At 40.5% G+C, this 13,188-nt stretch overlaps 1 protein-coding gene across 6 annotated transcripts in view; it reads right to left on the reverse strand.

Annotated features, from left to right (window-relative positions):
- The window catches only part of MAPK10 (mitogen-activated protein kinase 10), a 182,780-nt gene that overhangs the window by 38,989 nt on the left and 130,603 nt on the right, over positions 1–13,188 (reverse strand). For 2 of the 6 annotated variants that reach the window (XM_075708698.1, XM_075708699.1), the window contains one exon: positions 6,094–6,165. The exons of the other annotated variants lie outside the window; for them this stretch is intronic. In XM_075708698.1, coding sequence (XP_075564813.1) covers positions 6,094–6,165 — 72 coding nt within the window. The remainder of the gene's footprint in view (positions 1–6,093; positions 6,166–13,188) is intronic. 6 annotated transcript variants of the gene reach the window in all.

Consider the following 13,188-nt stretch of genomic DNA (forward strand, 5'->3'; position numbering starts at 1 on the left):
TGATTACTGGTCTGGCTCCATTTCATTGTTACACTTTATACAGTCACCGGTTGTAATGCATCTGTGGTGCACTTGCCGATAAGAGGTTGTACCCATCATGGTGAGATTAAAAAAAAAAGTTTTGAGAAAAATCTGAGGTCTACTTATTGATGCAAAGAGAAGAAGCTTTCTCCAGCTGGCAGTCAGAATTAACTTCAGAAATTGTGCAGAAAACAAATGTTACTATAGAACACTCCTAATATGAATCAAAACCTACTGTAGGTTACATTAGCCAATGAGTGATTGTGACTACAGATGTTATTTGCACACCAACTGAAAAAAACAGTACTATGAGTTAATGATCACATAACTCTGACAGAAATTGCCCAGGCCAAAAGAGATTAACCTGTATTTGAGTGAAAAAAAAAAAGAAAAACTTCTGCTAACAGAAGACCCTGTTTTTTCCCTTGAAATTAAGCAAATGTTGGACAGACTGGAAATTAGAAAGAATTACAACCCAAAAATCTGGAATATGATGAAATGTCTGCTTTAAAGCTATTTGAATCAACTCAGCTGTCCCTTGCCCCAAACAGGATCAAGGAAAATGTGTCAACCATACACAATAGCATCTGTATGACTTAAGACAGAAGAAGGGTTCTAACCTGGATTTATTAGTTTGTCCCTGGCACTACCACTGTGGCATTTTTACTAACATTAAGATGGCCATACAAAGTTACAGCAAAGAAATTTATTTAAGAAAACAGTTCTAAAATGTATATCTTTTGAATGAAGATTTTTCATCAAGTAAGGCCTCAGGTTGCCTTGAGCTTCCCAACCACCTTTTCTCTTTGCACTGTAATACTGTCTGAATGATTGTTCTCCTTTGCTTTCTAAATACTTAGTTATTTACTTGGAAAATATCCAGAATCTGAACTGCAGATTAAGAGACATGTTTTTCTAAAGCAAATGCACAAAATTTATAATGGGAAAATAATATTTTGAATGCACAAGAAAGTATTTCTATTGGAAAAATCAGCTTTCACAGTGAAGTCATCTATTTAGAGGTACAGGCTGAAAGTTTACCATTACTTTTGTTTCTGTTCCCATTGATGCAATGTGTGCATTGGTGCAAAGTATTTCAGAAGTGTGAATTAAGGACCATGGTTTTGTTCCTTCAGATGGCCTGCAGACTTCAGTTAAATTACATTTCTACAAATATTCAAACAACGAAGGAAATGGAGCTTGGCTATAAGGGAAAACTTACAATACTTCTCTGTCTTAATCAGAAAATATTAAAAGCATTTCTGCAGTTGCACAAATTAATAGCTTGTGATTAAAAAAATGAAATTTAGACAGCAAATTATTGTCTTTGTACTTAAGCTAGCTAACCTCAAAATGGCAATAAGTTTTCTTTTACCTTCTCAGGATTTGCTCTTTCTGGCTAAACATGCTCCTTCTGGTGATGGTTGGGAGTAGGGCATGCCAAATCTTGCTTTTTTTAAGGTAGGCACAACAAAACCAAAATGGACATGGAGCTGTTCCTTAATAACAGGCAGACATGGTTAGTTCATCTCTTTTCAATCTCAAAATCTTAAGGGAACCACCTTTCTGATAGTTTTCTCATTAAATGTGCATGTTCCACCAACAAAAACTAACTGCATTGCTTTGGGTACAAATTTTTGATGCTCCTAACTTGTCAAAATTAGAATAATTACTATGAGCAGCTCTGTATTTCCCTCCCTAACACCAAATTGCTGCACCAACTGTAAAGTTGATAGCTCAACTCATTTTCTTTTTTTTTAAACTGGACCTTTTTTTAAAAATAAATCTGCTAATGTAAAACATAACTAACCAACTTCATTGTGGGAGACATCAGTGTCAGATACGTATTTTTTCCACAGTCCCATAATTTACACACTGATGTCAACACAGCTTACAAAAAACACAAAAAAGAAATTGAAAATGCTAGCATCTGATGAGACAGCAAGTGTAGACCATTTTCTGTGCCAAGGTGAATGCTTTGAGAAGAACATGGCATTTGTAAAAATTAGGCCGTAACAGAAAATATTTTGCAACCTTAAGAACAGTAGTCGCTACTCACATGCTATAATAAAACATGTGGTGATGATAAAAATAACGTGTAGCACAAATAAAATTACTTCAAAAGAAGTGTTGGTTGTGTAGCTGTCATTAACCCTTTGGATGCATATCTATGATGACACCTTCACTAAAATTTTCAACTGCTATTTTTGTTTTAGCTGGCTCTTCATTCAGTTGCTGAGCATCTTTGCTCACACAGCAGCAAGCAAATCAGTGCTTAGTGAATAGTCCAGATATTGCAGCACAGGATTGCAATCTTGGCCTTGGATAAGTATTACCATTTCCCTCGTGGATGTCTCCTCACCACTGCAGTGTCTACTTGCAGTACTCCAGGCTGTTTCTAGGCTTCTAGAACCTTCTGCTGTGGTACACTTCTGTCTTTGTAACATGTATGACGATCATGTACCTAGCCTATGAGGCAGCCTATGAATGTTAGCATTATTAAATACCTTCTAAATGAACTGTAAAACTGTAAATAAAAATCCTATACCCCAATGTCTGTGACATGCATAACGTGGTTGCAGTTGTAGAATAAGGCTCTATAAGTGATGGCTTGTACAGCCATCTGTGATTTATACTAAGAGAGGCTGACATCATGCTAGCCTTACATCTCTCTATTGAATATATACTTGTCTCCCTAAGCATTCAGAATTTAAAGGCCCATTCTTCCTTCTCTGCCCAAAATGCATTCAGCAGTTTAAAAAAAAAAAATCCATGTATAACTACCACTTTCACAGCTCACCAGAGGACTAAGGCACCTTCTTAACTCTTTCAAATCATTTATGCAGTGGTGAGAAAACAGTAACAGTCTCCCTTATAAAATTTTGAGAAAAACACATGGAAGAGACAAGTCACAGGTACAGTCAGCTTTCCAAATTGCTCCTGAGGCAGCACAACAAACCGTGTTGCCGTTTTCTCCTTGCTCGAGGCACAAGTATATCCAAGCTTCATGATAATAGTTTCTCTATAAGCAGAACTACTGCTGTCAACCTTGAAAAGAAGTTTCATATAACATTTAAAAAAAAAAAAAGCTTTAGCTCACAATTAACTGCATCACATACATATACCAAAAATGGTAAAGAAATAGTAAAATTTCAAGGATCCATGGGGATTTTGGACACTGCAAAGTGTTCACTCACAACTGGAGTTTAAAAAAAGAATAGAGGTAGATTCTGTTCTCAGAAGCCATTTCAGTGAATTCAAATGGATTACAGGAGTGGAGCAGAGCTGCAGCCTAGCTAAGCACTCCGCTCCGTGCTTACTCAAAGGCATTTACTATTTATTTTCTTTCTTCATGACCATGTAAGATGGCTCTGTTTTGCTACAGAACTTGTTTCAGTTAGCTGAATGAACCATTTAGTTCTGTAAACAGAAACAGTATCAGATGACCTATACGCCTTAACCACTGGAAAATGCCAAATAGTAAATTTTGCAGTCAAATATATGACTGACAGTGCATTTTTCACAACTATTCAACCTTTCAAAACTGTTTTCCACAGTTATTTATGCATAAGAATTAACACAAATTAGTATTAAATACTCTCCAAATCACAGTGTGGTTGTGAAATGAAGCAATGCCTGTGAAGACAAAAATTGCTGATAGCAAATTCTGGTACGCTGCCAGTCTTAATCCATTTTACACACATTTTATGTTGAAGAGGAAGCTTTTTTTTTTTTTTTTAAAGAAACAGATTTCTAACTACTCTTGCTCCTTCTACACTTAAATACATCCTTAAGTATGCTGCCCTCAAGCTCTTAGGGCTCATAGTCCCTGCTGATGGAATTATACTGCCCAACTCCATCACACATCTGAAGAAATAACCTCTCTTAACAGAAACGCTAAGCATTTTCTATGCAGATTTAAGGAGGAAGATGCCACAAGGTCATCAACCTCAGCAGGCTGGGTCTGCCCTTGCAACTTTCTGACTGGTTTTGAGCTGCACAGATGGGTACAGGAGCAAGAAGTGCTGAACCCTTGCCAGCGGCTGCTCAGCAGCAGGGGAGAAGGGTGAGGGAAGGATTTGGAGAAGAGGTGGCTTTGAGGAGGGGTGCTCAGTGACCTGAAAGCAAGCAATGGCATCGTTCTCTGCTCACAGAATAGACACTCATGGAACAGCAGAAGAAAAGCGGAGCAGTACATAAACCAGTGCAAATTTAGCAACATATTATAAATACAAATGAAGAATGTGAACTCAATTACAGAACAATTCCAAACAAATCAGCAGCTGGTAATGCCAGTTTCTGTGGGGTTATTGCAATAATAAACAGCACATCACAATTTCATTATAGAGGCTTTGCGTGATTTCTTTTTAACAAGTATGCAGCTGTGTCAAAGAAACCAGATTTTGAAGCGCTATATAAGACACATTCAATTCTTTTTGTACTTAGGGATTTCTTTAAATGATATCTTACAAAATGTAAGTATTAACATAAAACCAGTTCTGACTACAACACTGAACTATGCTAACCCCCACACTTAAATTTCTCACTCCACATTCACAGAAAACACAAGCACAGCCTGGGCCAAATCTTCATGGAGCACAAATAGGTACTAATGATTTACATCAACACATAGAAAGGAAAGGTTTGCTTTCACATATGCAGATGAGATGTGCTCCAGATCATATGAAAATGCATGGGAATTTTAGCATTCATTTCAGTATGCATATGCTCATCCAACATTTTAGACAAAACACAAATCAGAATCTTACTAGATAAAGCTGTGAAAATATTAATTATATAATTGCCTACTTTCATGTCTTTAATGCTCTTCAGATATTACTTTTTCCACATTTTAATCAAAATATTGAACCCTTTAAAGTGTGAATGAGACCAAAAGTGAAGTGCTAAACTGAATTAGTTAAGTATGTATGTGTATACATATATATGTATATACGCACACACACACACACATACATAAGTGTACACGCACACACTTTCAGAGAAAACTACATAAAAATGAACAATGCCTGGAAACTCCTCTGTCATCTAAGTACAGAGTTTAAATTAGAATGAAAACTTGTACACAGGTCATCTCCATTTCTCATCTGTGTAATCCTACGGACCATGAATCACTGGAGTTAGGCTGAGCATGCGTGGAGCTCAGTTGTTGTGCACAAGAAGAAACAACCTTCACAATCTGCTAAATAATAACGTATATATCAAAGCTTTAATAAAGCATCAAATAAAGTAATAATTATGGCTGCCTCCGTCCTGAATGCAGAAAGGTCTCTAAGGAAAAGGTACATATACGTAGTCTGCTTGGACCGCTTGTCCACCAATTTAAGACATTTATCTGTAGATCACTTCTTGTTGATGTCAAAAATACAGTCTGCTTTCACATAATACCTACATGGACTTAAAGGATGACAGACTGAAGTCCAATACAATGTTTTTCAAGGAAATTCCCAGCCTTTTGAGCCATCAAATGGCTACAAAGTTAAGTGATAATGTTAGTCTTGGGAAGCAGAAGTTGTCCCCAGACTGAAGCCACTTCCTACTTTCCTACTTCAATACCACTTGCAGAGCAAACAAGCAAAGAAATAAGCATTTCTAGAAGTTATGTCCAAGTTAATCATACCTTCTTCCTAAGAAGCAGAACCTCTTACACGTCATCCTGAGGTAAAGTGACTTGTGCCTACCATGCTACCACCTGAACTTAAAAATTAAGTGTAATTTATGAAACATCCCTGCCGCCCCTGCCTAATTAGACATTTATAACAACAAAACTAAAAACAAGTGGTCACTGGCTGCAGAAAGTGATTCTGATGAACCATGTAGGACCTTGTTTTCCATCTCCTTACACTATACTCACTGCAGTTTCCACCTAAGGCTTTTACTGAGAGGCAGTAATAGTGTATTGACATTTTGGTTTGTAAGGATTTTGTGGCAGGACTTAACCCAGCTCTTTAGGTACAGTACAAATGTATGTCAGCACTAGTCTAGCGGGAAGGGGCTGGAGGGGAAAGGGTTGGAAGTACCTACTGAGGCCAAAATGGCTGCTAGGAAGGATACGATCAGTGCCAGGAAACAACACAGCACCTTTAATCATTTCTCCCATGATGCACCCTACTGACCACATGTCAACTGAAAACAAAAATGAAATGAAGGTAAACAAGAAAACAGGAACAGAACAACAAATAAATGAGAAGACTTATCTAATCATGCTGTAGCACAGACCCTGCAGCCCACACCGCAGACACAGACCTGCCTTTCACTCCCTGCAGATGCTTTTCTGCTTGAGCGTACAAGTTTCATGACAGCATAGCAGGTCTGAGAAAAATCAGCCCCAATGTTTTCTTTACCCCAGTGTGGATGAAAGACAGTACTATTAAATACCGAAAACCAAGCGAGACCCACGGCTGGCTACTGTGTCATAATACAACTTTGTAATTAAAATTTACCAATTAATTTTGTCTTTTTAAAGTTTTCATTTGCATTCATTACCTAGCTTTATACTGCTTTGTATTGTAAATGAATGCTGGTCTCTGTATTCAATGAGGATATGCAAATTGCTTTTCCTTTATCCTTTCAGTTACCAGAGATCCATGCATATTTTCACAAGCTGAACTGCCAGAAGCCACAAAAGGAACTTGGGTCCTTGTGAAGACATTATCCACCTCTTATTCAGGGGTTTGAATAGAATTTGTTGAGGTCATTCGACTCCAATAACGCTTGCTTTAGAGCCTGTTGGCTCACTTCGATTGAATCTCCATGAAGCCAGCAGCCCATAATAGGGGTCTTGAGAATCTCGCAAGATTTCCATTTGCCATGATAGGAAATGGTGATTTCTAAATAAGGTAGTTGAGACACAGAAGCACTAAGCTGTACCTTCTGCATTGGAATTCAGAGCAAACTGGGGCACTATTTACCTCATACAGAGAAGAAGCAGTTCAGCTGGGTCAAACAAAGCTAACCACAATTTACACTGGAAAACGAGATGAAAATCAGACTCCTTATATCCAGTACGGGATTAAGGTGATGTTTTCCCCTGTACGAATACCATGAAACCACATTACCTCTGCTGTCCTTGCTCTATGACAAGTCATAGGGCATGGAAGCAAAAAAATGGACAGACTGGTCTCTCAGGGCCAGAAACTGTGGGGAAAAACCTGAAAGCATCATGCTGCTTGGTTAAATTTACTCTTACAATTTCATACCGAGCAACAGTTTAAAGTGGATTTGACTTTGAAGGCAAATGTCCTGCCTGTGGAAATCTTTACATGCCTGGGTCTAAGGTTCCCTGTTGCTTTATTTAGCATATGAAAAGCTACATCACTACACAATAAATAAATCAAAAAACAAACAGACAAATAAATAAAAGGCTACTTGTTTGGAAGCAATAAGCAAACCTAGAGATGCAAATTATTGCTGCTTTTATCACAAGCTAAATGGCATGCAAAATATCAGGAAAAGATAGAGCAAGCAGTTGTTTGTTCATCTGTTATTAATTCCTTTTTATTTTCAGAGGCGGCCTTCTGACATTACTGCTCTATGCTGTGCTCAAGAGCACACACATAGAAGTTGAACTAGTGACTTACTAAACTGTAAACTGTGTAAAGCAGAGATGATTATTCACCTCTACTCCTGAGGTTTTAGGAAGGAAGCTCTTTGAGGATTTCCAAATCAGACAGAGCAAAGATGAACATCTGAATATAACCTATGTCTGAAGAGAAAAAAAAGGTGCCTTCTTGACTGCTGCCTCTTGTTCCTCTCCTGAGCCAATTAGAAATAAGTCAAATTAGAACCCAGAGTTTCACTGCATGTTTAAGAAAAGTGGTTAGTTGGAGGTTAGGCATTTCAGCATATACAGCAGCAGCTGTCAGAAGCCCCAGTTAAGGCACTGAGACTCGTGCAAAGCTCCATAAGGGACTGTAGTACAGAGACCTAAGCCTTGATCTTCAGTTTCATTTAGTCCAACATCAATCCAGATGCAGTCTGAGTAATTTCAGACATACAAGCATCAGAAAAACCACAATCTCTAAACATTTGCACTCAACTCCAAAGCACCGAAAATTTACATTTGGTTTGAGATTTTTTCCAAATTGAAGATATTCACAAAGACTGGCAATGCTCCACCAACACGTGAAATATCCCTAAGCTTTAATCAAATGCAGACTAACTTATAGTCACAGAGACCTCTGCGTGACTCTAGGTAAAACTTCAGTTTAGCAACTATTTGCCTTGATGTTTTAGGAGCACATGGAACAGTATTAAGGAATTAAACCTACAACTTTTCACAACTCTCTGAACTGAAATTGCTGAGATTTGGGTAGCCCTTGGTGAGAAGCCCCCTCTCCATTAGAATACCTCTGTCCTGGATTATTAAGAGTAGGGGATTTTTAATTTGTTCAAAATCTCTACAGAGCAGATTATTGCACAGAGCTGCTCTGAAATGCATTCTTGAGTGTGTACATATGCTTCAAAATATAAGTAAGTTTTCCAAGGACACCAAATGTCTCGCTGGCATAGCCACCTTGCATAAATGCCCACCACAAATCACGTGTGTTCTCCTCAACAGAGGAAATATTTCACTCATACAGCAAATCTTAACCTCTGAGCCACCTCCTGGTTCTGATTCCATGCCAAACAGTTAAGAAATACCCTCTACAGTGATTGTGTCAGGGCTGTCCTGCAAAATGTTTGGGGAATGAATCTGTCCTCCACAGGAACCTCCAAAATCTCCCTGGGGTCTTAAATAGAGCTTGGGGAGGGTGAACAGAAGTTGGTCTGTTGCCACAAACACATGCCCCCTGCCCCCCAAAGCTTCCTGTGTCCTGGGGAAGCAGTCTGGTCTGGCTGCTGACATGGCCCTTCACAGGAAAGGTGACCAGAAGAGATGGTGAGGAGAGAAGGGAGAGTTGGGATGGAATAATATTAAGACATTTATTCCTCTTTGTGCTTTAGTCTCATGCACTTCCTGACCCAAATGAGTGCGTGCTCATCCTCCCAGGTTTCAGATTCCCTTCAGCAAAATTGCAGAAGGATCAGGAACTGTAGAACTAGACAAAGATGTTACTATATGGAAAGGATCCAAGCTGACCTTCCATGGACACCTCCCTCGTAACTTGGCTGTGGATGCAATTTCCCTTTCTGTTTCTGCAGAAGGCTGCTCCTACAATGCTGGATGAATTGGAAAAAGCATTGGTGTCACTCTGATACTGAAGACACCACAGCTCTTTTCCTTCCTCATTCCTTCACAGTGGCCCTGCATTCACCTCCTGTCAAACTGCAGGTTCTCTGGGACTTGACAAAACACAACGAAAGGGACCCCATAAGAAAAACAACTGCCCTTGATAAAACTCCTACTGAGGCTCTGCAGACTTGCACTCAGTAAGCTCTGGTTTTCATTCAATGAAAATCATGACAGTCAAATTAAAATTCATGAAATGCATGCCAAGGGAAACTCTGGAGACCAGAGATGCTGGCGCAGCTGAATAAGCTTTGCTATCTTTCCCAACCTCATGGGCTAGTTCACACTTTCTCTCTCTGCCCAGAGCATTAGTGAGAATGCCAAACATTCACATTTGTAATAGCTGCTGTTTTAGTGATGCAGAAATCACCCCTCTGCAAGCCGAAAAGAGATGATCATGTCCTCAGAACTGACTTGGGAAGACTAGGATGGACATATTTATCAAGCAAATCATGATACCTGATTTTATTTGTGTTAACTGTAGGCCGAAATATTTAGCACGCAATGCTGTTGCTCAATGGCTGAGGTGCAAACTCCAGTAAATTTCAAGGCAACTGAGCATGCCTGTCACAACAGTGAGCTTCTCTCTCCAAATTCTCCTAAGATGGAAGGACACTTTGCTGGGTGGGACCTCCCTTTACCTCCATCTCTGTTGTTGAGTGCTTCTGCAGATCTGCACTGAGGTCTGCTCTGAAGAACCATCTCCAGGCCCTTACTTGAATTTTCAAGGAAGAAAAATACAGCAGTCTGTAATGGACACTGGACCTTGTTTTTACAGGTTTTTCTGTTATTTCTATGCAATAAAAAAATGACATGGTTTATAAAAATACTTAGTAATTCTTGGTAATACACAGGCAAATCTGCTTTTTTCCATAAATTCCAGATAGCACAGATACAAAGGCTTCCGAATGCCAATGTCAAGGAAAGTTTGTGATGCGCACCACTCCTAATGACAATCGTGAACATGGCTCAAACACTTAAAAGAGATTAGAAGCCTCCCAAACCCACCAAACCCTTCCCTCCCTCAATTCTGTCTAAATCATGGCAAACTCCCAGTTTTGCGACATTCCAATCTCAGGAATATTTTGATATTTGAGATATCAAAAACCTTCCCTTCATGCTTGTATTTATTATACGTGTGGATTTCAAAGTGTTTTAACAAGTGCACAGCACAGTATCAGCTCAATCCATTAAGATTTCCCGAGAAGGTCTTTCCTTTCTAATTTGAAACACCACTTTCCACGTGATGTTATTAAAACCTTAAAATTTCTCAATAACAGTAATAGGGTTCCAAAGTGTTTGAATATTGCATTTCTACCTGCAACCAAAGCTGCAAAACACTGCAGAGTATACCTACTCTCCTGACAGATTCTAGATGGCCTGAAAAGGAGTTGCCACAATTTTACAAGTGTGGTGCTTCAAATCAATGTATGAATTTCTCTCTCTCTTTTTTTTTTTTTAAACTTTTTGTGAGTTCCAAACTGATATGCATCGTGCCTTCTTTTGACACAGCTTAACCATCACTCTCTGGGATTCAGACTAACAGATGCCCACCTTCCTTTGGCACAGGCAGAACTGATCTGCAGTAGACAGGCAGGTGCCAGAACCTAGCCCACCTGGAAAAATACAGAAGGAGGTACGAATCGCATCCAAATCTGTGCTCTTCCTCAGAGGCTGGCTCTTAGGTTGCAGTGCCAAACGTGCTGAAAAACTATTGTTTTTCCTTGGGAACTCGTGCTCCACCATCCCTTTCAGAACAACAGAGCTTGCAGAGGGACTGGAAGGGATGTCACAGGATATCAAAAGGCATAGGTATATTAAGAAAAGGGCATAGGAATCCTGAGATGCAAGCTCAAGAATGAGTGGAGGCATGAGGAATGACTCATAGAATCATAGAATGCTTTTGGTTGGAAGGGATCTTTAGAGATCATCTAGCCCACCCCCCCTGCAGTGAGCAGGGACAGCTTTAACTACATTAGCTTGCTCAGAGCCCCAGCCAACCTGACCTTCAATGTTGCCAGGGATGGGGCCTCCACTACCTCTCTAGGCAACCCGTTCCAGTGCCTCACCACCCTCATTGTAAAAAATTTCTTCCTTATATCCAGTCTAAATCTATTCTTCTTTAGTTTAAATCCATTATTCCTTGTCCTGTCACAACAGGCCTTGCTAAAAAGATTGCCCCCATCCTTCCTATAGGCCCCCCCTTTAAGTACTGAAAGGCCACAATAAGGTCTCCCTGCAGCCTTCCCTTCTCCAGGCTGAACAACCCCAACACCCTCAGCCTGGCCTCATAGGAGAGGTGCTCCAGCCCTCAGATCATTTTTGTGGCCCTCCTCTGGACCCGCTCCAACAGGTCCATGTCCTTCTTGTGCTGAAGGCCCCAGAGCTGGACGCAGTACTGCAGGTGAGGTCTCACCAGAGCAGAGTAGAGGGGCAGAATCACCTCCATCGACCTGCTGGACATGCTTCTTTTGATGCAGCCCAGGATTTGGTTGGCTTTCTGGGCTGCAAGCGCACATTGTTGGCTTGTGTCCAGCTTTTCATCCACCAGGATCCCCAAGTCCTTCTCTGCAGGGCTGCTCTCAATCTCTTCATCCCCCAGCCTGTATTGATATTGGGGGTTGCCCCGTCCCAGGTGCAGGACCTTGCACTTGGCCTTGTTGAACCTCATGAGGTTCACACAGGCCCACCTCTCCAGCTTGTCCAGGTCCCTCTGGATGACATCTCGTCTTTCTGGCATGTCAACTGCACCACTCATCTTGGTGTCTGCAAGCTTGCTGAGGGTGCACTCGATCCCACTATGTCATTGATGAAGATGTTAAACAGCACCGGTCCCAGTACGGACCCCTGAGCAACGCCACTTGTCACCGGTCTCCACGTGGACATTGAGCCATGCACCACTACCCTCTGGATGCGACCATCCAGCCAATTCTTTATCCACCAAACAGTCCACCCATCAAACCCATATCTCTCCAATTTAGAGAGAAAGATGTTGTGGGGGACTGTGTTGAACGCTTTACAGAAGTCCAAATAGATGACATCCATGGCTTTCCCCTTGTCCACTGATGCGGTCACTCCTTCATAGAAAACCACGAGGTTGGTCAGGCAGGACTTGCCCTTGCTGAAGCTGTGCTGGCTGTCTCGAATCACGTCCCTGTCTTCCACGTGCTTTAGCATAGCTTCTAGGAGGATCTGTTCCATGATCTTCCCAGGCACAGAGGCGAGGCTGACAGGTTGGTAGTTCCTGGGGTCCTCCTTTCTTTTTAAAAATGGGCACAACATTGCCCTTTTTCCAGTCACCAGGGACTTCACCTGACTGCCATGACTTTTCAAATATCATGGAGAGTGGCTTGGCAACTACGTCAGCCAATGCCCTCAGGACTCTGGGATGCATCTCATCAGGTCCCATAGACTGCCCTTCCCTGTCTCCCATTTTCTTTTGAATATAACTATATAAAAAATCATTGCAGTAAGAGACACCCACAGAGAATCTTGCCAAGGAATGTGAAACACACTACACTGCATCTAACAGAGAGTAACATTTAAACATTTTTGCAGATCCTGCAGTTGTTAGCTTCAGACCTTCTTTTTAGCTCAATTTAAATTTTGACTTTGAAGTATCTTTTCCCACGTCTCAGAGTATTCAAGCACACTCATTTTACCTCTTCAAGCAGGAATCCCACAGGTAGTCTCTCCTGCTACAATACAAATAGATTAGCATATAATTTAAGTATACTTATATATTTTCATATCTGATAAATGATATGTGATTTTGAGTGTGTTCCAGTCCTCTACTTTGATCCTGACCAAATACCTACATGCTCTTGACAAAAGACACTTCAGTACTATCTGTTTTGTCTACACGTTCTAAATTCTCTGCTCAACTGTACCAGTGAAATAGCTCAAATTAGTACAGT

Source organism: Pelecanus crispus, chromosome 4 (assembly GCF_030463565.1).
Source record: "Pelecanus crispus isolate bPelCri1 chromosome 4, bPelCri1.pri, whole genome shotgun sequence".
In the NCBI taxonomy this organism is placed as follows: Eukaryota; Metazoa; Chordata; class Aves; order Pelecaniformes; family Pelecanidae; genus Pelecanus; species Pelecanus crispus.